Here is a 26,793-nt window from a genome sequence, read left to right as displayed (position 1 = left end):
TCCACGCCTCTTAAAGTTGAGTTTAAGGCCAATTTTATCACCCACAGTCTTGGTCATGCTTCTGGAGGCTGGTTTAAATTTTAGGAAGGGACAGGGGGAAACGCAAAGCAGGACAGATACAAATGATTTGTTCCCCACCACTCACCCAGCAAAAATTTGATACTTGGCACTTAATAGCAATAGCTATTAATTAATTAACCAAACTGAACATCCATTTCTTTGGGCTTATAGGCTGTTTTACATGCCTTTAACTGTAATAAAGAATTCATTGATAAAAGGGATATGAATGAAAGAATTGTGGTTTCGACCCTTGATAAAGATTCTGGGTTAAGGCAGAACAGTTGCCCGATTCAAGTTTTGTCTGGAAGCATCTTTTTATTGGTTTGCTTGTTTGAGGGGAACTAGCCAGTTTATTCTTCCACGGGTGGCAAACTCGCCGTGTCACATTGCCGTCACGTGACATTTCACGATGCTTTTCTCATCCGCAGAGCTGGGGTGGGCATGGCCTTTTGGAGCCTGCATTTGTTGGGCTTTGGGGGCTAGCTATCTGGACTGTTTGGAAGTCAGACTTCTATAATAAAACTATAGCTCTTCTGTGCTCTTTCCTATGAAGGAAATTGAATGTCAACATCTGCCTTAAGTATTTAACCTTTTTGGCAAAGAGTTAGGATTACAGAGAGGGTGAAGGATCACAGGTTGGTGCTAAAGTTAGCAGGCCCAGTGTGGGACAGGGTTGCTTGCTTTGGTTTTTCTTTTCTTTGGCCTCCCTATATTGATCATAGAGTCATAGGGCTGGAAAGGACCTTAGAGGTCTTCTAGCTCAACCCTCCGCCCCAGGGAGGAATCCTTATACCATTCTGGATAAATGGTTGTCCAATCTTTTCTTGAAAACATCCAGCAATGGAGCACCCATAACTCCAGGAGGCAAGTGATACCATTGATTAATTGTTTGTATTGCCAGAAAATCTCTCCTTATTTCCATGTTGGATCTCCCTCTGATGAGCTTCCACCCATTGCTTCTTGTCCTCCCCTATATGCTATGGAGAGCAAACAGAGGCTATCTTCCCTGTGACTGCCTTTCAAGTATTGGAAGACTTCTATCGCCCTCACCTTAAGCCTTCCCTAGTTCCCTTAGCTGTTCATCATAAGATTTAGCTTCCAGTCCCCTTATCATCTTTGTTGCTCTTCTCTGCACTCATTCTAGGGCCTGAGCAACAAGAACATGAACATCAAGAACATGGTGTGTGACTAAAAAAAACGACAAGCAAACGGGGATGTGGGAGAAAAATGAGGAAAACGTGAAGAAAAAATGAACATCTGCAGTGCTAGGGTTAAAAAGGAGGGACGGGGGAAATCCGTGTGGGCCATAAAATGCTATTATGACTGGAGAGGCCCCCTCCTTTTCCATTCCCTTAAATGCCGCTAGTTGCAATTAGTCCTATTAGCACTAATGGGTTTGAGCACAGGGCCCTCTTCTGCACACCCACTGGAGAACATGGAGCACTTCTTGTTCCTTTTTATCTCAGCAAAATAAGACCAGGATATGTCAGAGCAACAAATTAATGATTCTTCTGGGAGGTTCCTGACTGAAGGATGATAAATAGCAGCTGGATCAAACCTGGGAGTGAAATGGAAAAATCTGACCTAACAAGGTGCTGGCTCCACATTTGAAGGGAGGCATATTGTGGTAGCTATAATTTTGACTCTCATGTTTAGGGCTCATTTTAGATTCCACATGTTCTTTCTTACCTTGGATTCCAGAAATACTTTTTTATATATTTTGGAAATATTGTAGCTCAATGTTACAAGACTTGCTGTGTATATAAGGTATATAAAGCAAAATATCTAGAAGTATAGATTTGCAGGGTATCTCATAAGTCTTGTGCACATAATTTTTTTTCATATCTTTTTATTCATGTTTACTCCATTGAGGATCATGAACATATCTAATATTCCTTCCTCTTCCTATTTTCTCCATGCTAACAATCCTGTGTGATGATTTGGGCTGGGTTAAGAGAGAATGAAAGGTCCAAATTTACCCAGTTGGTTTTCATGCCTTAAATAAGGGGTGTTTACCACTAGACATCTGCTATTAGAAAGACAGGCAGACTAGACAGACTGACTCTCTCTCTCTCTCTCTCTCTCCAGTTACAAGACAACATAGCAAGTTGTGAGGGGCAAAATACTTTGGGAAACCTTAGGAAACCAGCTTTATTTCCTCCTCACATTGAAACATCCATTTCTGCAAGAACCTTTACAGCTTGTCCTTGACTTACAACCAAAGATTCACTTAACAATTGGTTGTAAAATGGGCAAAGCTCAACAACTGTCTTGCTTAGTAATAGATATTTTGGGCTTAATTACGCTTATAAGTCGAGAATTACCTATACTTTCCCATTGAGCAGATTGAATGTTCACAGAGCCCCTTGCCTCCCCACTTATGTTTTACACATATAGTGTACTTGGCCAACAATTAGCTGCAGTGAACTGCTTAGTGCTATCTCATCATGGTTAAAAGTGCCATCTGGGGTCATAGATGGTGCATTTTTTACTGTTTATTATTACTACCACAAATTTGAATGAGATTCTTTAATTTACGTAGTTAAAATGACATAATTGTTGATGGTCTTTGAATATAGCATGCTCCATTTATTTCCTTGTTTTTCTAAGTATCTAAGTGAAATGGTCCAAACAGTTTCTTTAATTTTATAAAGGGCATGGCAGAACAGGAAACAACTTTAAAAGGACTAATTTGGGTCTTAGGAGAGACAGCTGGAAAAAGTTACAATGACTGGAAACCCAAGAAGAAAGAAGAAGAAAGGAGGAAGGAGGAAGGAAGAAGAGGAGGAGGAGGAGGAGGAGGAGGAGGAGGAGGAAGAAGAAGAAGAAGAAGAAGAAGAAGAAGAAGAAGAAGAAGAAGAAGAAGAAGAAGAAGAAGAAGAAGAAGAAGAAGAAGAAGAAGAAGAAGAAACAACAACAACACTGATGGCACTTTGGGGGCACTTTGAGGTGTGAAAACCAGGCCTTGTTTGGGTGTGGTTCATGAGGATGGTAAGGCCCTCAGGAGAGAGAGAAACTAATGGATTCCTGGGCGCTGTGGGGAATTATCCAGAAGCTGCAGTAAATGATAATGCTGAAACCTTTATTGACCTATGGAATAGGGAAACAGAATGCAGGTAGTCTTCGACTTATGGCCACAACTGAGCCCAAAATCTCTGTTGCTAAGCAAGACAGTTGTTAAGTGAGTTTTGCCCCATTTCACGACCTTGCTTGCCACAGTTGTTGAGTGAATCACTGCAGGTGTTACGTTAGTAACACGGTTAAGTGAATCTGGCTTCCCGCATTGACTTTGCTTGCCAGAAGGGCTCAAAAGTTGATCACAAGATCCCAGGACCCTGCAACCATCATAACGATGAGTCAGCTGTCAAACAACTGAATTTTGATCACGTGACCATAGGGGTGCCGCAGCAATCATAAGTATGAAAAATGGTCATCAGTCGCTTTTTTCAGTACCATTGCAACTTTGAACGGTCACTAAATGAACTGTTGTAAGTCGAGGACTACCTCTAGGCAACTGAAACAATCCTTCCCTTCAGAGACGAGGATCCTGGACCTCCCCTCGTTTTTATTTTATTTATTTATTTCATTCTTATCCCACCTTTATTGTTGGTTATAAATAAATCAAGGCAGCGAACATACCTAATACTCCTTCCACCTCCTGTTTTCTCCACAACAGCAACCCTGTGAGGTAGGCTGGGCTGAGAGAGAGAGAGAGGGACTGGCCCAAAGTCACCCAGCTGTTTTTTCATGCTTAAGGCGGGACTAGAACTCATGGTCTCCTGGTTCCTTAACCACTAGACCAAACTGGCTCTCCAGTTACGCTGGAGAGAGCCCTAGGGGAATAAAACAGGCCAGGGGTCACTTTAAGCACAAGTGGTAAAATACTGAATGAAGCCAACTGGATATAACTTCAGTACCTATAACTGAGGTCTCCAAACTTGGCAACTTTAAAACTTGTAGACTTCAATTTGTGGAGTTGAAGTCCACAAGTCTTAAAGTTGCCGTGTTTGGGGACCCCTGCAGCCTCTATTCTATTGCATCCTCAACTACAGGTTGTCCTCGACATACAACCGCAATGGAGCCTGCCCATTACGGTTGTACATCTTGATTGTCATAAAATGGCCAGGTCACGTGACCAATCACATTTTAGAGAGTTTTTTTTAATTGCAGTTGTCAAGTGAACACTGTAGTCATTAAGCAAACACTGCACTTGTGTGAAACCACTGTTTGCTTTGGCTGCAGTTTTGCTGAAAGCCTGAGGTGCTAGGTTTCCTCAAAACTGCTGCAAAATATGGCCACATTGCCAAGTGCGGTCACATGCCTAGAGGCTGACCATGAAAACTTCAAATCTGGGTTGTTAGTCCCTTTTTCAGGTAGGTTGTAACTTTGAATGGTTGCTAAGCAACCAGTCGTAAGTCAAGGACTACCTGTATCCATTCAGTAGGATTCTTTAGGGCGGCGAAAGATTTATTGTCATCCGCTCTAAAGAGCCCAATGTTGCAGCTCTCAAAGAATTGATGTGACTGATTTTGTGAAGCATTTTTGTGCCAATAAAGGATGCTTTTAATGCAGGTCGTGGTGTGCAGCATGCCATTTGGTCTAATTGTGTGGAATCGCTTTTAGTTTATGAAGCCTCAGATGGTGAATGAGATAGTTTTAATTCTCTGGTTTACCACATGCTTTTTAACTCCTGTTGATCTTGACTTACTCAGACTAGGTGAGGGAAGTTGGCTAAGTGGATCCAGAAAGTGGTGAATGCATTATTTTGGGAGGAAGTGGTACCTCCAGCATTAAAAGAAGCAATAGTTTGTCCAGTCTAGAAGAAGCTCTCTCTAAATTCAAAGGATTCGATCAAATATTGCCTTACTAGCTCGATACCCGTGCTTCGCTATGAAACTGTGGTCAGGCTTAGTTTTTTGGAAGGAAAAGAAAATTCTGCCCCTGCCTACCAACATCCACCTGTATTCATCTGGCTAGCACCCTGTTGGTGTGTGAGAGAGTTGAAGGCTGTTTGGAAACTGAAAGCGGTATTTGCTGTGTGAGCAAGAAGAAGACAGCAAGGAGCCTGGGCGTGTCTTAGCTCAACTGTTCTGTACTAAAACTGCTTGGTGCTGTGAAATTGAAACTGAAACTCCTCTGCTTGTGTTTTGCATTTGGAAGAGATTTCTTTTCAGGTGGGGAGTGGGAGTAGATTGTAAATATTGATTATAACTTTTGTTCATTTGTGTAAGTGGCTTCCACCCAATTGCCAGTATTCTTAAATTTAAACTGCTGTCTTGATCTTTTACAACCCAGCTTGGGAAATTATCAGCCTGATGCATGTGAAAATAGCAAAGGTGTATGACTCCTTTGACTTTGCTTGATGTTACAGCTTTCGATACCATTGGCACCATCTCTCTATGGATTGTCTTCATAAGTTATGGACTCAGGTCTGTCTCCATACGTTGCTTCTAAATTCAAGGGCAACCTCAGAGAGTGGTATGGTGACCGTGCATCTGGGCCCTGGGCTGATGATACCTATGGGAGCTCCAAAATATCTTTCCCCTTTGAATCTGAATATTTTAAATAGCCCTATGGCTGTTTCTTACCCCACTGGAATCCTAAGGGAGTTCCTATTGTCAACTTTAGATTATATATCTACAGTGACCTTTCCGAATGGTCTACCAATGTTCTTGCATTTATCACTACAATTATTGTAGGACACTCTGTGTGGGACTTCCCTTGTGCAATGGAGACTGGAAATGAGAAGAACGCAATGACCAAGTTGTTGAGCTGAGTACTTAAATTCACGTCGTCACATCACATGACATATCGCGACTTTTCCCCCCTTCACTAAACCAGGGCACGGCCAGCGCATGATGCACCCGGCCTGCGGGCCGTGAGTTTGACACCCAGGTTTAAAGAATGCAAATTATGCAAGTGCTGAAATGCTGGCTCTCAGGTTAGTTGGTGAGCCAAATTTCATATGTTGTTTAGCGCATCTAAAAATGCTCTAAGAATCTTTACCGTTCAAAAACCTATGGATTGCTGACATTGTTGAGGAGCTCCTACTGCATCTACCTAGATCAGGATGGGCAAACTATGGCAATTTTACGAGCTGTGCCCAACCTAGATATAGAGGTTGTCATTATGAAATAAAATTCATGAGTGCCTATGATATTTCAGGGTGATTTCTTCACCCAGGCTGATGTTTTCATGTTTTTATGTAATGGGATGGGATGAATGCTTTTTGTTTCTGGTTCCTTCATTCTTTCTTTTCTCATTTTACTGTAGATCATGTGTACGTGTATAAAATATATACAGGTAGTCCTTGACTTACAACTACTTGTTTAGCAACCATTTGAAATTATGACAGCACTGAAAAAAATGACTTACAACCAGTCCTCACAATTGCAACCATTGCAGCATCCCTGTGGTTGCATGATCAAAATTTGGGTGCTTGGCAACCAGGTTTGCGATCTTCCCAGCCAACTTCTCACAAGCAAAGTCAATGGCAGAAGCAGGATTTGCTTAATGTATATGTGACTCACTCAATAACTACAGCATAACAAGTTGTGAAATTGTGCATTACTCATTTAAAAACTACCTTGCTAAGCCATGTCAGTCCCAATTGTGGTTGTACGGTGTGGAAAGAAAGAGAGAGAAATGGAGGCACAGATGTTAACCTTCACTTTTGATATGAGATCTGTGGAACTCACTGGTAAGGAATTCAGTGGCTAACAACAGTTTTAACGTATTTTAAAGAGACAGGATCCAGAAACGTTCTTGTTAGTAAGGATGGCTCTGGAATCTCTGGCTCTGCTTTGTGGCGTACTGACCTCTCAAGTTAACCCATCAATAAAAATTTAAAACTAAAAGGATTTTTAAAAGACCAGGATGAGCATTTTACAGATAGTCCTCAACTTACAACCACAGTTGATCCCCAATTTTCCATCAGTTGTTAAGTGAGTTTTGTCCCATGTTACAACTTTTCTTGCAACAATTGCTTAGTGAATCATTATAGTTGTTGTGTTTGTTAAGTGAATTGGACTTGCCCATTGTCTTTGCTTGTCGGAAGGTCACAAAAGGGGATCACATGACACTGTGAAAGTCATAAATACGAGTCAGATGCCAAGTGTCCGAATTTTTGATCACCTGACCAAAATTGATGACCACACGGATTCTGCAACCGTCAAAAGTCATAAGTCACTTTTTCCAGTGACCTTGTAACTTTGGATAGTCATTCAATGAATGGTTGCGAGTTCAGGACTACCGCACTTGGGATGGAGAAGTGAGACTGTTACAGGTGTCTATGGGCATCAGGTTGGGGATTACTCCGTTGATAGAAGTTTTCTCCTTCAAGTGAGCTGCCAAAACATGCCCCCTCCAACAGTTCCTGCAAATCTCCCTTGCGCTCAGTGCCAGGATTGTATCTCTGTAAAATGTGTGGCATTTCCGCCAATAACACTCAAAACCTCCATTAAATTTTAATGGGCTCAAACTTGGCACCTTCTGCAGCAGACTCGTATAAATTGCTAAATTGATCCCACCATCTCCCATACTGCTTTTCCTTCCACCTTCGACTTGGATGATCTCGTTGACTACCTATTGCCTCGCCTCTGGATCCCTCCATCTTTCCAAGCCCTGCGGGGAGGGGGGTGTCTCTGAAAAAAAATGGGCTTGCCCTGGGGCAAAAGGTGCAGCGATTGCTCTGCCGGCTGCTCGCCCACCTATGCAAGTAATTGTGGACTGTCCCTTTAACAGGTTGAATGCGTGAGCTTGTCCAGTTTAGAAAGCTGCCGTGCAACATGTTTCCTCCTTTGGCCGATGCCCCACCGCCACCGGCTTCTTTTTGCTTGGCTTGGCTTCAGTCGGGATCCCACCTGCCTCAGGAGCAAAGCCTTTGGCATCTCTGCGTTTCTCCAGGAGTTAAATCCGCTGGGCGGTACATCTCTCTTTCTCAGCTTGTGCAACTGGAATCTTGCCTCTCCAGGGGCTGCCTGTGCCATGGCCAAATTCCCGGTTGCTACTCCGGAAGCCAATTGTGCCAGGGAAGAATGTGCTGGCTCAGCATATCAGTCCGGAGAATGTGAGGAGACTAGCGAGGGAGGGAGGGAGGAAGGGACGGAGAGAGAATGAGAGAGAGAGAGAGAGAGAGAGAGATTCTCTGCCCGTTTCATCTTCGTCCCCTGCTGTCTAACGACATCTCCTGACTCTTCTGTTTGCAGACATAAATTGGAGCAAGAGCAGCATCATGTCTGACGGCAAGGAGTGGGCCACCCTCAGCCCGGAGGAGTTCACCCAGCTGCAGAAGTACATTGACTGTGAGTCCTTTTCTTTCTCCCTTTGTACCAATAGGCTTCTCTTAGCCCCTGAGAGGGATAGAGGCATGGACGGGCAGGACCTGTTAAAGCTAGAACTTCCTCTTTAAAATCAGAGGTCATACCAACTCCTTAGAACTTCAATCTGGTTTACTTGAGCATCGAGAAAGGAAAAGCAGCTATTTCTATGCCGGTCCCAAGAAAGCTCATAGGATCATTCTTTTGTGCTACCCCATGTCTATCTGTTCCCTACCTCCCCTCCCACCCACCCCAAACTCACTAGTATTAGCTTGATATCTCATGTAGTTTGCACAAAGCACAGTTGAGTGTCCAACGACAAATATCACGGAAAGGATAGTCTCGGTTTTTGAGGAATCTGCCAAACAAGATAATCTTTAACTTTGGCTTATCTTGAATTTAAATTCTTAGGCGATCCGTTCTACAAGTTAGATACTCATAGTTTAGCACCCCAGGTTAAGAATTTTTTAAAAATTTGCATCAGCTAGATTGGATGCCTCATTGCAACCCTCTGATTCTTACATCACTTTGAAACTTAGGACAGAATTCAGAGAGTTCTAATTGTTGGCCAATGCAAATGTCGTGCCTGACACATTTCCTGGTTATAGCATGAACTGAATCAGGATTCCTACACCTTTTCCCCCTTGTCAGTCTTCACTGTTCCTTGCTCCACAGATAGCAGCAAGAAAGTGCAGGATGTGCTGAAGGAATTTTATGGAGAGGGTACATTGTCTCAGCATCGGCAAGGGGATGTGAGTATCTCCCTCTTCCTTTCCTGCAAACATCTCCATCTTTTGCCTTGCTAGGTTACATATTTGCCTTGAGTGTTTACCAGCAAGGTGACTCTGCAAATCAATACAACATCTTTCGAAACTTATGTACCACTTTGGGTTCTTCTGCCTTTCACACATACATTCTGGGGTTGCATGATGCTTAGCTGCATTGTGGGACGTCCTGGAGGGCAGTAAAAATGTTGTCTAAATTCTAAAACTCAGCAGTTTGACCCAGTGTGTGTTAAGATTTAGTTTCAAAGAGGCCTGATCTTATATGCAACTAAAACAGTCCTCTATCAGTTCACTCTGCCGTGTCGTGACCACACTTTGAAAAGGTTAATGATCTCCCCCAGTGTCGGTGATCAAGATGATGTCCTAGAGAGCCCCATGAAAATGGAACAGCATTTAGAGAGATGGTTTATCTGTGTAGCTGTTTTGGCTTCAACTAGTCTTTGGTCAAACCGGGGTTGTGTATGAGAACAAGGCGCAGAAACAAGTTAGGTAGAATGTGGCTCTCTAGAGCCTATCCAGGGGAGCACAATCTCCAAAATAATCAACCATGCCTATCTCCCTCCCGGAGGAAAATGAAAATTTGCAGGAAGAGAAATGATCATATCCCAACCTCCTCTGTAGCATTTGGGAGTGGGGGTGCTATAACATGGTTGCTGCCTGACCCAGCTATTCCAGATGGTCTGCTGATGGCATATGGAAGTGACATACTAACTGGATCGTCTGTGCTACGCAGACAGAGCCATAGAATTACAGCGAGGGCTTTGTAGTCCAAGCCCCAATTCCAAGCAGGAAATCCAGTGCTGGAGCCCAAAGACATCAGTCAGATTCTGATTGAGGATTTCCAGCAGACAAGAGCCCCCTTCCCAAGTAATTGATTCATTTGTCAATGTAAATCTAAACCTCTAAAGATTATGACACTTTGTCATCTAGATCCGGTTCTACCTCTTGCAGAAGCAGAGAACGACCCTTTACCCACTCTTGAGGGATAACTCTTATCAAAGGGGCTTTCATATCCCCTTTTTGGCCACCTCTTCACCAGCTATAAATAATCATCTCCTTTCATCTTTCTTCCTTATTTTCTACACTCCCAAGTGTCTTGGTTGCCATCCTCTGAGCCAATTTCATTGTGTCTGTATCAGCGGTAGGCAACATGGTGACTTTCAAATATTTTGGATTCAGCTCTAGCCTGCATGACCAACAGCAAGTTGTTGTAGACCAGAACATTTGGAAAGCACTGCATTGTCTAGCTCCTGTCCTACATCCTTTCAAAATGTTTCTTGCCCAGAACTGAAAGCATAACTCCAAGTACAGTCTGAAGCATGATTATGATGTTATAGTTCATCACACAGTCAGCCAGTTGTTGAACTGGGTTTGGTGTTTTTATCCATCTGCCGAGTCTTCCCAAAGGTCTGGGTTAGGCAGATGTTGATGTTTGACGGCATTAGAGGTATCGTTGCAGGACGTATGTTGCAGGACATAAGCTGGTCTGAATAAAGCTGCCTTTTGCAATTGACTGATGTTGAATTTGTCAATGCCGAAAGAGTTCAAGTGGTGCTCAAGTTGTTTTGGGATTACACCCAAGTATTTTGCTGCAGCTTGATTGCGCTTCTGGCTCTTCTTCGTTAATTAAATTTATTTTTTCTACTATTCATCTTGATGTGCTGTTTCTCTCTCTCTCTCTCACACACACACACACACCAGGATGTGGCCTTGGTGTTTGGCTTTCCATTCTGCCAATTATTTGAGGATTTATTCTTGCCTTCTGAAATGTTGGTGAATCCTCCAACTCTTACGCTATTCTCAGATCTGACATTTCTCCCATTCCTCCGTCTAAACTGAACACATTCAAAAGTACAAAAGTCAGTCGTGGGGCAGCCTCCCCAGGTCCTCCTTCCAGCCTTTGTGTGTGATTCTCGCGATCTCATCTGCAACGAAGTAGTTTTTTTTAACCAAAATATCAAATATGGGATTGTGACAACCCCCTCCCCCAAATCCTTTTTGCCAGTTTTACCAATTGATTTTGGTATCTTTTAAACGCCATCCTTCTGTTCGCATAGGACACTTAAGGTGACATATATCCCAAAACTGACTCCAGCTTCCCTTCCTATATTCTGACATTCAACAGCTCCACTAGGGCTTATCCTAAACCTGCCCTTCCCACCCACATCACTCCACATGTTCTTCTTGTTTGAAGTATATGCAATGATTTCTTTCTGGGTCCATTAATCACAATTTCATTAGTTCCAGTAGCAACCAAACAATAGGGAACAGCCATCCTGTTTCCCATTAAAATGAGAAATAACATTTTTACCATTCCCTGCATACAGTAATATATCTAGCACTGAAGTGACACATTATTAGCTGAGTCAAAGCTCCGCTTTTTGGCACCATCAATAGGGAATGTCAGTAGCTATGATTCCTGGCATTCTTCTCCTTGCCTTTGGCTTATTTCTCTGATAATGCTGTTCTCAGTTAATAGACTTTGAAGGCTTTAAGCTCTTCCTGAAAACTTACTTGGAAGCAGAGGAGATCGCGGATGCACTTTGCTGTCACCTCTTCATGTCATTCCAGACCACGGCAGGACAAACCACAAAAGAGCCAGGTATGTTGTCTTGGCAAGCTGCCTCACGTAAAATATTGACCTTTCTCTGAGAGTTTGAGGAAGAGTGTGGGTTTGCATCATTCTGCCCCCTCCATCCAATTTTTAGTAAGGATCATTTTGATGAGGGTTGGGTTAGGCAGTCATTCCGAGGACGAAGGATTACTTAACCCAGTGTTTCTCTGCTTTTCAGCCAGTGGTTTTGTTTGCGTCAATGACGTCTCTTGTTACTTCTCACTGCTAGAAGGTGGGAGGCCCGAAGACAAACTGGAATGTGAGTACTGCAAAGGATCAAGAGAGCAGACTAGTCTCAATTCAGAGCTAGATTTTTCATGCAGGCACATTTTGACTGGGAAAATCTGATTTTGGTAATTCTTCCAGACAGAGAACCAACTTGCTGTTATTAAGATATCTCCTTCCTTCCTTCCTTCCTTCCTTCATGCCTCCCTCCTCCCTCCCTCCCTCCCTTCCTCTCTCCCACATACATAAATATAATTTTCACCTCTCAAGAGTCATCTTCCAAATATATTATCATAGGTATATATAATTTAGATTAATTTTTACTTACTCTGCTATGAAAGACAATTTAACTGGCTGGATATGCAGAAGTTCTCTAGCACAGGGGTCCCCAACCACCGGGCCGCGGACTAGTACCAGTCCGTGGAACATTTCCTACCGGGCCGCTGGTTTGCTGGGCGCCGCCATCTTGTTTGACGAGAAAGTGCTTCCAGGTGAGCTTTTCCGGTTGGAAAGCGGCGTTTGGGTCCTGAAGGAATCCTCGCACCTTAGTTTCATTGAAGGGGGGGCTTCGAACAAAACTAAGGCGTGAGGATTCTTTCAGCACCCAAGGCAAGGCAACCCGAGCGACCCTCCCGAAGCCGTCCTGAAGCGAAGCCCATCAACAAAGGTACAAAGGAGGAGTTGAAGGTGGCGGGGAGAAGCGGGGGACGGCTGGCTGGCCAGTCGCGGCTCACCTTGCCTTGTCATGCGTGCTGATATCGGTACCGGGCCACGGATCATTTTGTGATGCCGGTACCGGGCCGTGGCACAAAAAAGGTTGGGGGCCACTGCTCTAGCAGGTTCTGGGTTCTCATGTTCACCTCCCATTTGTGTAGGATAATTATAATTCTTCAGCTGGCATCGATCTTAAGCTCATACAGTTTTATCAACACAAGAATGCCTCTGATATTTTAAATTTGTAGAAGCCTTTTGAAATCTTTTCTGAAAAATAATGTTTTAAAACATTTGGGGATTTATGCTGGGTTTCTGCCAAAGAAATTGATCTTGCTCTCAATCTGAAGAAGCCCACTTTAGTAATATGCTTTGCCTCCCTCAAGTAAGATCGAATGAAAAGCCTTGATGAAACAGTACTCTTGAGAGAAGAGGCCCTGGAGCAAGAGGATGAAGGCAGAGACACGTGTATTTGTTGATCCCTCGTCTAGAAGCTTCTATTTTTAATTTCCATTTTTCCTCCCACAGTCACCTTCAAGCTTTATGACAAAGATGGAAATGGTCTTCTTGACAATTCAGTAAGTAACATGAGGCTGTTAGAAGATAATAAGAGTTTTGGAACTGAGTCCCCCTGTTCTTTTTTCCTCCACTTCAGACAGAAGAATTGGTTTATCCAAACAACACACAGACACATACACAAAAGCTGTATTCAGCATTTTGTGGTAGAGAAGGCCCAAATATGTTGATGCTAAATCTTTTCATACAAATCTTTATAAAGTAATGAATCCCATTGTAATATAACTGACAGCCTCCCGTGCTCGTATATATCAGTCTGATTTTTGTTGGTTCCAGTTGGTTTAGCACCAAAAAGTACCATTTCTTTTTGTTCAGGGACCACACAGGGCTTTTGAGCAGTGTGCAGCAAACTTGCTCCTAGGGCTGTGGTGAGGCCACAACAAAAATTAAATTTGGTTTGATTTAATGTAAGTATAAATGTAATCACCCTTAAATCAAGTTAATTAAATGCAGCTGGAAGAATGCAGCTCTTAGATGTTTTTGAAATGAGGTTTCCCTTTCTTTCATATTATAAATGATATTTTGGTGAAAGCTTTGAAGGTACTCTGGAGACCACATCCTATGGAGAAGAAATTTGCTCTCTTCTAATTAAACAGCTGAATGTCCCATCACTGCATCTCCTGGAAAACCAAAATAATCTTATTTTCAACAGGCTAGGTCAGATATATTGCTTTTGTCTGAATCATTTTTGGGGTCTACACTTACCCCTCAAGTCAATCTTCATCAACAGTCTTCCTTTTGATATATTTGACTACAGTGCCAAGGATGCCCCTTGTTAGGAATTCTGGGAACCCCTGGTCTAACACAATAAGAGGTGCCAGACTGGCAAATGCATACATGCTGGCCCTTTCATATAAACTACTGTGGTTTAATTCTGGTCCTAAACTGTGCTCTTCTCTCTAGGAGGTAGATCGCATCATCACGCAGATGATGCGCGTAGCTGAATATCTGGACTGGGATGTCACTGAGCTTAAGCCAGTAAGTGCAGAATTCCTTCACTTGCTTCATCTACCCCTTCCCCATCTGCTTACAACATATAATCACCATGATGGGCTCTGTTGGCTCCAGAATGAAGGTGTCTATGTTGGGCTCTAGAACCGGGTGCAGTAAAACATAGTCTGGATTCCCAGGGGGGGAGAGGCTGCATTTCAGAGGTATAAAGAGACAGCAAGATTTAGATAGATTGGTTGGGAGGAAGAGGGTCAAGTTAGTTCCTCTCTAGGAGTTCTCAAGATACACCTTTAACAATGCAAGTAGTTGCTTTAGTTTGGCAACATTTCTGTGTATAGGTGTGGAACACTGAAGAAAACTCAGCATGTCTTTCTTAATTTTTGGAGCCTGACACCAGGGTTGCTATTAACAACATTTTTTGCTATAACACCAAAAGGGAAAGAGCTCATATTGTCTGCATTAAGGAGGAAAGATTAGGAGACAATTGGAAGGGGAAGGAACCTACAGCTAAATGAGATAAAGCCGGATGTAACTTTTGTTTATAGAAACAGTATTTAGTTTAATGGGATTTACTTAATAGAATTGTGATGTTCTTTTCTGTTTCTATTAAGACATGAAAGAGGTTTAGAGTTTTCTGGATTTGTGGGGAGGGTTGTTGTTTTTGTCAGGTTTTTTTTTTTTTCAAGAAATGGAGTGCTTAGGGAAAAAAGCTCTTATTCCATGTTTCTGCTCAATGGTTGTTGCAATTCAGACATGTGTACAGAAGGATGGGGGACACTGGATCGGTATGAGGGACCGTTATACTTTTTGTTTACGTATTTATCACATTTCTATATCCCCAATTATTGTCTGAATTATTTATGGTGAAGGGCAGGTTGTCCTAAATCTGGAGGCACATGATTAGTTCTATTTTAGATACAGTATTATCTTAACTTGGGGTTTCTTTTCACCTTGTTTAAGAGAGCTGTGGGTTTTTTTTTTTTAAGATTTGCATAAATAAAGACCTGGGAATGAGGAACCAATTCAGTGCTGTGCATGAGGAAAGAGTGGCCCCTGATTTATGTTGCAGATAATTGTAGCTCGTTGGGTGCCTCTTTGACAAAGAAAGACAATCTGTCTTGCAATGCTCCTCCTAAAATGAGGGCTGTGCATCTGTCTGGGGCAAATGGACTGGAACAATCACTGAAATGGCTCCCTCCTAATGCTCTCCTTTTTGGATCTCCCCTTCCCCCACTCAGATCCTGCAGGAGATGATGCGTGAAATTGATTATGACAGCAGCGGTACTGTGTCTCTCTCTGAATGGCTCCGTGGCGGTGCCACCACTGTCCCCCTCCTGGTGCTACTTGGGCTGGAGACGGTAAGTGCAGGGGACCAAGGCCTTGTTTTGCCTCGGTTCTTCTAACTTAACCATTGAATGTGGCTTTTGATTTTCTTTGTCCAGCATGTTGATTTCTTTGCCTTTCCTGCCCATCATGACAGTAGAGTAGGAGTCCTGGCCTGGCTGGAAAACTCTCACCTCTAGGTGCCTTCTAATAATCCTGCTCCTGTCTCCCATTCTGTTCTGTCACAGGATGAATCAAGTTAAACTTTAAAAAAAAAATAGTTCAAAATCACCCAGAGAACTGAGTCATAAGCAGCACTTTTACTTAAGATGTCTATCCTCTTGTTTTCCTTTTTCTACAGACAACAAACAAGGAATTAACCATTTCTCCATGTGCCTGGGGGGTGTTCTGGCATGCCACTGTTCTGCTATGTCAGCCTAGCCCTAAGTGGGTAGGAGCCATGGAGTTAAAGCCCTTAGAGGAATGTTGTCGGTAGTTCAGGGCTGTTTGCAATTTTGCTGCTCTCTCCAGCTCCATTGGGGACTGCAGCAGAATGAATGCATGTGAGGCCGACTGGGGACTGAAGGGGACATTCAACACCATCCTGAAATGGCCATAAAACCTGCAGCTGAATGCCGGATTTCACTTCTGACATAATGAATGGTGAAACAAACCGATTTTACAGCTTTGGCTGTGGGTTGGCTTAAAGGGGAAAACGTTACTCAAACAGCTAAGGTGGACTTAAGGCCACCTCGCTCTTGGGCTAGGAACAAGAGGATGGCAGGACAGGACGCAGCAGGAAAAAATGGTCTGAGCAGGTGTGTTCCATGGCCAGGTGCAAGGTTAAAAGGGGTCCTTATTTTCCCCGGCAGCACAGCTGTGTGGTCGCAGAGTGACCTTGGTTGAAAGCTTCTCCACAGCAATCTAATTGCTCTTTGAGGAGGCACGAAGAGAGGTTTCTCTTTTCTGGGATGCTTGAATACAATGGGCATTTCTTCCGCTCCCCCCAATTCAATTGTGTCTGATTCTTGGAGGGTGCCTGGGCCAGCCCACTGTAACTGCATAGCCAAAGAGGCGTTAAGAGTTGTTAACCTAATCCTACGTAGCTTTTTCTCTGGTAATATCCCACTACTAACTACAGCATACAAAACATTTGCTAGACCAATACTCGAATACAGCTCATCAGTCTGGAACCCCCATTACGTATCTGATATTAGCACAGTTGGGAAAGTCCAGAAATATTTCACAAGAAGAATTCTCCACTCCTCTACTCATTGCAGAATACCTTATGCCACCAGACTCGAAACTCTAGACCTAGAAAACCTAGAACTACGCCGCCTGGTTTGCCACTGCTTGCTTCATAGGGCTGAGAGAAAATGACTGGCCCAAGGTCACCCAGCTGGCTTTACACCTCAGGGTAGAACTAGAACTCCCAGTCTCCACCTCAGTGCCTTAACTACTACACCAGACTGGCTATGTAATGGGCATTTAGGCTCAAGCCATTCCATGCATGTTCCAAAAGCAATATTGCTTTTGTGCTCAGGAAAAACAACAACTTTTAGCTCAAATCTTTTCTCTACCTTTATCTTCTGTTCCCACTCAGGGAGCCTCCATACCTCCCCTTCCCTTTGGCTCCCAAACCAGTCACCCTCTAAGCCTCTTCCTTAATTGCCAACTTTCTCCATTGCTTCAGACGATGAAGGATGACGGGCAGCACCTGTGGCGCCTGAAGCACTTTAACCGCCCTGTTTACTGCAACGTGTGTGAGACGCTGCTCTTGGGGCTACGCAAGCAGGGGCTGCGCTGTACTTGTGAGTGTGTTGCTCTGTCCTGGGGTTGTGTGGGAACAGGGGAGGTGGCCTTCCTCCTTTTCTTCCTGGGGGCTCCAGCCCTTTAAGGGAGCTGAGACTGATTTGATGGTGGAAGCAGAAGGAGGAGGTTTCCTCCAGCTGCTGCTTTAGCAGACCTCCTCATAGATCAAATGAGAAGCTGCAGTGTTCCAGGTGACCTCACTGACCCATCTCAGCCTAGATTTGTGAGTCCTGGCTGGTCATGGCTCTGACTGAATTGGCCTCAGTAGTCATCCCAGCCCTATCTAAAGACGCCTAGAAAAAAATGGAATCTCCAGTGGGCAAGGCAGCTGTTACGTCATAAAGTTTGATCCTCTTTGGGAATTACTGTCATCCCGTGGCTCTTTATTTATAAGGCCGACCTTTGTTATTTTGATAATTCAAAGGCAGCAAACACCCCTGATACAGGTAGTCCTCGACTTACAATTGAGCCCCCCCAATTTCTGTTGTTAAGAGAGACATTTGTTAAGTGAGTTTTGCCCCATTTTAGGACCTACCTTGCTTCGGTTGTTAAGTGAATCACTGCAGTTGCTAAGTTAGTAACATAGACATTAACTGAATCTGGCTTCCCTATTGACTTTGCTTGTCAGAAGGTCGCAAAAGGTGAACACGTGACCTGGGGACACAGCAATGGTCATAAACATGAACCAGTTGCCAAGCATCTGAATTTTGGTCACATGACCATGGCGATGCTGCAAAGGTGGTAACTGTGAAAAACGGTTGTAAGATGCACTTTTAGTGCCATTGTAACTTTAAACGGTCACTAAATGAACTGTTGTAAGTCACGGACTACCTGTACTCCTTCCTTCTCCTGTTTTCCACACCACAACCACCCTTGAGGTGCTGAGAACAACTGGCCCAAAGTCAGCCAACTAGCTTTCATGCCTGAAGTGGGACTAGAACTCACAAACTCCTGGTTTCTAGCTTGGCGCCTTAACCACTACACTTTTTTTCACTCTTCTTCCAGCAGACAAATACAATAGGATGGTCTCATGTTGTTCAACATATTGTTCTTTTTTATTACCCTTTCTTTTACACTGTAAAAGAAAGCAGAAACGTCCCTTGGAATCTGGTTCACAAGACTGCATAGGCTGGTGAGATGTGGTAAAAATTAGTGGTTAAAGTCAAGCTCAGTTTCCAGGGATTGTGTGGATTGACGGCTGCAGCTCTCTCAATAGCAACAAAAAGGCTATTTTCTGTTGCCAGTTTGGGGGATTTGTTTTTTTCATTTCCTAATCTAGCTTCCAATCCTGATATCCCGTGATGGGCTCCCCATCTACATTTAATCCCCTCTTCTCAATGTGGCTGGCTTCTCAGCTAGGCAATGTCAGCCCCATGCTGCCACCTGCTGTAACACATTAACATTGCCCATCACTAATTACGTTGACAAACATATTTATGGAGCAGTGCATGCGGCACAGCATCCCTAATGGCAGTAACTTAATTTATGCAGAAGCAGTATTTGTATATTCTTAGTTTAAAACAGATGCAGAAGAATTTTGTTATGAATTCCATTTGGATAAATTGGAGGATTTTCCTTCCCTTGTTAAACAAGCATCTGTTTTAAAAAAAAAAATTTTTAGACACATTGCACATATGTGTACATGTGTGCATTCTGTGCTCACAGCAGTGCAGGGCTGTTTGTTCAGGACTATTTTTTCCTGAGAACTTGGAGTATTTGTGTGATTTGGCCATCTAGAAGTTTAAAAGTAGCTTTCTCTGCCTCTGAACAATCTGGCAATTTTTTCCCCTTTGGGTGTTTATAAAATACTCAGTGAGAGAAAGAAAAATGCCATCTCAGAAATCCTCCTTAGCATTCCAAATTCAAAACAATTGCAGCTTGGTTATTTAGAAAAGGTGGAAATCTTTCAACAACAGTCTGCTTAGCGGAAGGTCTAAGAATCAAGGCTGATCTTCAACAAGAAAAAAAAAACTATTTAATTCTCATGTTCTCTTTTCCAAAAGTTCTCTTTTCTTTTTAACTGTATTCTCATCCCAAAGGTCCTTTTTTTTTTTTCAGGAGGCAACTACACTTTCCTGTTTTTCTTTTCTTTTGAAGACATTTCACTTCTCATCCAAGAAGCTTCTTCAGCTCTGACTGGATATGGGGAATGGAAGAGTCAGAGCTGAAGAAGCTTCTTGGATGAGAAGCGAAATGTCTTCAAAAGAAAAAACAAGAGAGACCTGTTACCTCCTGGGGAAAAAAAGCATCTTTGGGATAAACATGACTTGGACGACCGAGGATCTCTGTCTCATCACACACTAAACTGGATCATTAAACAGGTTGCTATCATGCAAATATTTAAATCAGCAGTGAGGTTAGAGAGAGGCTTGCTTTTATCCTACAAAAGCTAATCTTCTGTGGTCAGCCAAGTCATGTGAACATAGAAGAGAGGTTTAATAGCAGGTTAACCCTCTTTTCTGGGCAAACTTCCAAAATGTTCCTGGGGAAAAGCAAGAATTCTTGAGAAATTTTTCCTCTGGTTCTTTACAGTCTTGTCTGGAGATAAACTTGACAGAAAGAGATTCAGGGTGTGTCAACCTCTTCCAATTTTTCCTGTGATGGTGCCGATCCTGAATGGATCGCTCCCCACAGATATTTTCCAATTTGATTTTTTGCCTAGCTGGATTTCTTTTTTTTTAATGGCTGCTGGTCATTTGACCAGGCCTTCCCTGCTTATCTACTGCTGGCTCGTGGGCAGGGGTGGGAACTGGTTCTGTGGGCGTGGCTAGGTAGGTTTGACTAGGTAGGCGTGGCTTCTTCTTTTTTTTTTTTTTGCAGCACCCTCTGCCCTGTTTTTTTGTCTCCTGGGCCCCAGGGAAGCCACCTGGGGAAGAATTTTTGCTCTCAGAAGGCTTCCCTGGCCCCCCCTGTGCTCCATTTTTTGCCTTCCTGGCTCTCAGGGAAGCCTCCTGGACAAAGCAGTAAGACAGCGAGGGGGATCCCGGAACAGCTGATAATCAGAACAGCTGTTCGTTGGGAGGGGGGGGAAAAGAAATACCTTAAGGAGTGACTGGGCAGGGGAAAACGCAGTCAGTGATGTCGCGCATGCAATAAGGACTGATTGGGAGGGGAGGGGCCAGCCAGGGGCATGATTTGTCAGTTCTCCGAACTGCGCAGAATCATAACAACTGGTTCTATAGAACCGTTCCAAACTGGTAGGATCCTTTATCCAGGATAGCAATGGAGTAGTTCAGCTGTTTCACATGGATCTCTATGTTTGAAAAAAAAAACGGTTAAAAAAATATACGGGTGAGGAAGCTATGGGGAAAGAGGGGAGGAAAGGAGATGTTACACTAAGCCCATAGGATCACATTTTAGGCAGAGAAGCTGCTTGGAGGATAACGGGGCTTCTTTACTTTCTACCACCATAGCATCTCATTGAATCCATCTTCCTTTCCCCTCCACAGTCTGTAAGTATATCGTGCATGAGCGCTGTGCTCGGAAGGCTCCTCTCAGCTGTATCAGCACCTATGCTAAGAACCGCCGTGACACCAATGTAAGTAACCCACCAAGGATGAGTTCTGCACCCATCAGCCAGACTTCTGTATTTCTGCCTTCCTTATCCAGGATTTCTGCTTTCTCTGTTTCTATTGGCTCCTCCATCTTCCCAACCTGTCCATTCTTCTAAGAAGTCTATGTGTTTCTAGTCCTCAACATGTGAGATCGAAATAGCCTTATTCTGTTTGTTTTTATTTTGACTCCTTTCCTTTCCTTTGCTATGGTATGAGTGTCATAACCGCCTCTAGAAGTCTTTTGGAGGAATGAATGTATTTCCCAGCTGTAGGTCTCTCAGCACGCAACACAAACTGGAAAATAGTACATTCATTCCTCCAGGAGACAGGGAAAAAGCAGATGGCAACCACAAAGGACAATGTTTTTAAAAAGACAAAATTGCCTAAATTAATATTTCATTTAAAAAATATGTTTCTGGTAGTGGCTAATTAGGTATCTTATTTATTTGTTTGTTTATTTGTTTATCAAATGTATTAGCCCTCTATCCTACCATAGGGTACCTCCAAGGTATTTCCAGAAGTGTGTAACAGATAAGAAACCTTTATGTATTTTTGCTACTATTTTTCAAATTATAGGTAATCCTCAACTTATGACTGTAATTGGGACCAGAAATCCAGTTGTAAGTCATTATAATCATAATGTGATGGGAAGTAATTTCCCAGTCTTTCCCCTAGTAGTCATTAAACAAACACTGCTGTTGTTAAGTGCACCCATTCATTTAAATGAATGTTTTGCCAGAAACCTGCAAAAAAAAAATGCCAGAAACTGGCAAAATCCAGTGTGAATTGTGACTATGTAATTGCATAATGCTGCAGTATAGCTTACCTGCTCAATGTGTGGTCACATGACCATGGAGCGGGACAGGGCAACCATACACAACAGCTGGAGGAGCCTTATTATAGGCTGTAAAGCACTCATTCCATGGCTGTTGTTTCTTCAAATTGTAATAAAATAACCCATCATAAGTCAAGGACTACCTGTAGCAATGATTTAGCAAATAAAGTAGCAAATAAAGAGGGCAGAGGAACCATGTGTGGCTTCTAGTTGCCCACCTGTGCTGTTGTCTAATCCTGAAGACTTTAAGTGAGTGATCGAAACTTCAATTTGTGCTTTGTTTGGAGAACTTACAGTATTCTTACTCTTAACTAAATTGCCTGTGAATGAAAATGAGAATGTCAAAAAGAGAATGTTAATGAGAATATCAGGAAGATCCTAGGAGTTCCCATCCCTTCCTTTGTCCTCACTTCAGTTTCTTAGACCTCCCTTTTGAAGAGTGTCAAGTAGGAAGAACTTGTAACTTGGAGGCTAAAGTTCTGCTGTTCTCTCTTTCTTTCTTTCTTTCTCTCTCTCTCTCCCTCCCTCCCTGGATTCCTCACTTATTATTATTCCTCACTTCCCTCCTGTAGGTGCAAGCACACGTTTGGGTAAGAGGAGGCTGTGATGGCAGTAAGTGTGACAAGTGTCAAAAGAAGATCAAGAGTTTCCAGAGCCTCACAGGCATGCACTGTGTCTGGTGCCATCAGAAGGCAAGCTGCTTGATTTAAAAGGGGATTCTGGCGTCAGAAATCAGGAGGGGCTTTTCATTAGATGGCTCTTATTCTGTAGGTAGTTCATACGCAAGAAAAATTCATTTGTCCAGCGGGAAAATTTGGGGAAATACTAAATGGAAAAGAGGATTTAAATGAGGGTTTCAAAAGAGCAGAAACCATAACTATATCTACTCTTTGCCTATTCATAGATTAGGCTGTCCAACATTTGTGGTGACCCAATGGAAATTTTGCCACAGCTAGATAATTTTTATGCAGTCTGAAAATATGTTTCACCGTTTTAGAGATATTGTCTACACAAACGTATTTTGAAGATTGTTGGGATTCTCCAGTTTATTTCTCAGGTTATAGACTCACTTTATTTTGAATACTGACTCTTTCATGGATAGAGTTAGATATGGGGTTAGAAGAGCCGAGGCATAAATGAGGCTGTTCATTGTTTTACAAGCTGCCTTTACAAGACATCATTTTTGCAAAAGCATTGAATTTGTTTTCATATCAGCATACCTAGTTTTCATATATGGCGTAAATCTAGGCATCTTCCAAGACATTGCAATCATTTCTTCCAAAATTAGAATTTATACACAAACCAATTTTTAAAATCAACTCAAAGTAGTGGGGTTTTTTTTCTCTTGCTTTGTGATACAGAAAGCAAAATTATAAGTGTTGAACCCAGACTGATGTTCCCTGGGAGAGGGAAGACAAAATGGATCCTGAGATTTTGGAGGGTGTCTCTGCCTGTTTTCAGTGCCTTCTTCATGGCATTGAGAAACACTCTGTGTCTTGATTTTTTAGATTCATGATGAGTGCCTGTCTCTCATGCCTTCCACCTGTGACTGCGGGACTCTCAGAGACCATATCCTGCCACCTTCAGCAATATACCCTGTTGTACTGGTGAGAGCAAGTAGTTTTTTGAGACAGTTGTTATAATTAGCAATCCTGTTGTAGAAACTTAAAGGCAGTTTTTAACGAGTTTATATTACATGAAATCAATGTGTGAGGGTTCCTGGGCGCTCTCTACACTTGGTTGTTCAGTACTGATGATATTACATAGTGTGAATAATGAAACTTTGGCAAGAAAACAACAACACTCAGAGGGCACCAAAAACCCCTCATTTCAAACCTGAATTACAAATATTATCCTTTATTGAGATCAGTGTTTCCCAATCTGAGCCATTTTCAGATATGTGGACGTCAACTCCCAGAATTCCCTAGCCAGTCACACATCTGAAAGTAGCCAAGATTGGGAAACACTGATATACAATAGATCAACTATTCCCACAAGGGATTGTACAGAGATGTTACACTATAACATCGGTCACTCAACAGCTTGACTGATAAAAGGTTGACTGTTTCTCATCCAGCACAGAGGAGAGAGGGGAAAAGTAGACAAGCATGCTTGTTCAGGTTACAGATCTTTTTGTGTTGTTTTGCATGTGCTTGGACTGTAGCAGAGATATTTAAAGCATGTCTTTAAAACACACACACACACACACACACACACACACACACACACACACAAAAGGAAAGCAAACATTGCCAATTCTTGGGAGGAAAGAAAAATCCTTAGTTGGGCAGTGTCTTTATTAAGAGCAGCCCAAATGCCAGGAAAACTTGGAATGCAAACTCCTGAGTTCTCCAAAACTGTTCTTCAAAAGGGTACATAAAGCAGCTGATGGAAAAGAAAAAAAAACTAAAAAAGAAAAGAAAAACAGGGCTTGCAGTGAGTCATTTATGATGTTGATGCACTGCAAGAGATATTTTGGTCTATTTCCTCTTTTGGGTGGAATGGCCCAAAGCTATTTTTAAACTGTTTTAGTTTCATTCCTTTGGGTGGTAGTGCACCCTCCTGTATGTGTCGCCCTCATGAAGAATGTAGGTTTCGTTGAGATTCAAATTGCCTTTATCAGATGCCACTTACAGCGTCGTTGAATCTACAAGAGGAGAATCAGAGGGAGGGGGCCATAGCTCAGCAATAGGGCATTCAGAAAACTCACTGTTTACCACCTTGTGTTCCTTGAGAAGGTCTACAACATTGCTGTAGACCGGGGAGTGTACAGCCTTGGCAACTTTAAGAGCTGTGGACTTCAACTCCCAGAATTCCCCAGCCAGCACCCCTGCTGTAACCTGAGCCATATTTTGACTTTGAATAAAGCACCTTCCGATATTCCTCCAAGCAATCTGCAATAGAAGCACACTCACCTTGTTTCTGACGTACACTCACACTTGTTTTCTGTTTTGAGAAGTTGTATAAAATGCTTGTTTTGCGGGGGAGGGATTGCCAATCGTGGAATTTCCCCCCACCCCTCCATTTTCAGAACAGGCTGTTGAGTAGATGAGCTGAGCTGACTTTGCATCAGTGAAGGTCTAACCCCAAGCTGCTCCTTTCAGCCTTTTCCAAACTATAGTGATAGGATAGTGGGGAATCCTTCCATTCCCCACCATCCAGTCAGAGCTGAAGAAGCTTCTTAGATGTGAAGCGAAACATCTTCAAAGAAAAACAAGAAAGTCCAGTTGCCGCTTGAAAAAGCCCCTTTGGGACATCAAGAGAGGAGATGTTTTTTATAGGCCATACCTGTGCTGTTCCGACCCCAAAAATTTTCTCCCAGCTCTGGATCTTCTGATTTGTCCGATCTCCCGCTCTTCTTTCTCCGGTGTGTCACAGGAGCGGCAGAACAGCCAAAAAAACGGGACCCCTTCAGATGAACCAGCTCAGCCATTCACTACTCCCGAGGGACAGGCCTTGCGGGTAAGTCTGAGGTAAAGTGGACAGAGCTGGTTGCCAGCACATGATCCCTCATTAGAGCACTTAGCTCTCTGAGCACTCCCTGCTGTCTAGGGTTGAGGTGAGAATGCTTCCAGTTCTTCTGTGTGTATTTTTTTTAAAAAAGTACTTTCATGCTAAAATGATTGTTATTAGTACTTGTTAGAAACCAGGGTGAGCAGAAGCAATTGGCACATTTCCAACGTTGTTGTTTAGTTTGGTCATCAATCAGGTGCTGCGGTCTGTGAATTTAGCCAGAGAAAGACCTGCAGGGAAAGTATCTTTTGCCTGTAACTCATAGCTGGGGCTTCAGTTGCCAATAACAGAATCTCTAAACTTGGCCACTTTATGGCTTGTGGACTTCAACTCCCAGAATTCCCCAGCCAGCAGGTCTGGCTGAAGGATTATGGGAATTGAAGTCCACAGTGCTTAAAGATGCTAAGTTTGGAGACTCCTGACCAAGAAGAGCAGGTCTTGTGGAGGCCATAATCCGAGTCAGGTGGTCTGCTATATCTGGCCCAGTAGACACAGGCAGAGCCAAGAGTCAGAGGAACAGGGCATGGTTTCCAACGGGAAGAGAGAGGCTGGGAGATGCTCTTAGTGACCTGGGGTTCAAGGCCTTGCCTAAGTGGAGAAACTGATGCCCTTTCCTCTCTAGGAGACATGTCAATTTCCACTGTGTGGCTCTCCCTTAGCATACTTGAAGGCTCGGCACCTTCTGAATTGGCAGTATGGGTGCCCATAGAGGGGAACTGGGAGGCAAATGATAAAAGCAGGGTTATGGGCCACATTGCAAGCCCCATTCTTTTGTACATGTGTTGCGACATCACACGCAGACAACATGGGCAGAGCTGTTTCACAATGCTGAAAGTATCAGATCCTGCAGGTGCCTCTGAACAGCAGTCACCTGTGCTGAATCTAAATTGCTACATAGATAGTCCTCAACTTACAGCCGCTTGTTTAGTGACCTTTCAAAGTTACAATGGCACCAAAAACACTGAATATGGTCCTTGCATTTAAAACCATCTCACCATCCCGACAGTCACACAGTCAACATTTGAATGCTTGGCAACCAGCACTGTATTTATGATGGTTTGAGGTATCCTGGGGTCCTAAGGTGGCCCTATGCGACCTTCTCATCTAATTTCTGACAAGCAAAGTTGACGGAGGATGTTGGATTCACTTAACTGCAATGGTTGACTTAATCGTAGCCAAAAAAAAAGGTTGTAAAATTGGGCACCGCTCACTTAACAACTACCTTACTGGTCCCAATATTGGTCATGGGTCGAGAATGACTTGTACCCAGATGACTGATTGCTTGCAAGGGTAGGCTGCTAGGGGTTCACCCGTACCTGTACCTAATGTTATGGCCAATTTGGTGAACCGCCAAATCCTACCCCTGGCTGGCCCCGCCCACCCCACTCTTCCCAGGAGTCTCCACGTGGCCCATTTTGGATGCAAGGTATGTGCGGGGGCCACACGGAGGCTTGGGGAGGGCAAAAAATGAGGCCGTTTTCACCCTCCCAGAGGCTGAAGGAAAGCCTCTGGAGCC

General features: G+C 43.2%; 1 protein-coding gene across 1 annotated transcript in view; it reads left to right on the top strand.

Annotated features, from left to right (window-relative positions):
* Window positions 1–26,793, top strand: part of DGKA (diacylglycerol kinase alpha) — an 82,972-nt gene that overhangs the window by 42,183 nt on the left and 13,996 nt on the right. The window contains exons 2-13 of the mRNA XM_026711145.2: window positions 8,268–8,363; window positions 9,054–9,130; window positions 11,636–11,765; window positions 11,956–12,036; window positions 13,242–13,291; window positions 14,193–14,267; window positions 15,479–15,598; window positions 17,257–17,374; window positions 20,825–20,913; window positions 22,337–22,456; window positions 23,273–23,371; window positions 25,143–25,226. Of these exons, the coding sequence (XP_026566930.1) occupies window positions 8,294–8,363; window positions 9,054–9,130; window positions 11,636–11,765; window positions 11,956–12,036; window positions 13,242–13,291; window positions 14,193–14,267; window positions 15,479–15,598; window positions 17,257–17,374; window positions 20,825–20,913; window positions 22,337–22,456; window positions 23,273–23,371; window positions 25,143–25,226 (1,113 nt within the window). The 5' untranslated portion in view covers window positions 8,268–8,293. The remainder of the gene's footprint in view (window positions 1–8,267; window positions 8,364–9,053; window positions 9,131–11,635; window positions 11,766–11,955; window positions 12,037–13,241; window positions 13,292–14,192; window positions 14,268–15,478; window positions 15,599–17,256; window positions 17,375–20,824; window positions 20,914–22,336; window positions 22,457–23,272; window positions 23,372–25,142; window positions 25,227–26,793) is intronic.

The sequence above is a fragment of the Pseudonaja textilis genome, chromosome 2 (genome assembly GCF_049901715.1).
Source record: "Pseudonaja textilis isolate UNSWEBS1 chromosome 2, rPseTex1.2, whole genome shotgun sequence".
Lineage (NCBI taxonomy): Eukaryota > Metazoa > Chordata > Lepidosauria > Squamata > Elapidae > Pseudonaja > Pseudonaja textilis.
Note: the sequence above shows the minus strand (reverse complement) of the source record. Positions and strands in the feature narration are given on the sequence as shown.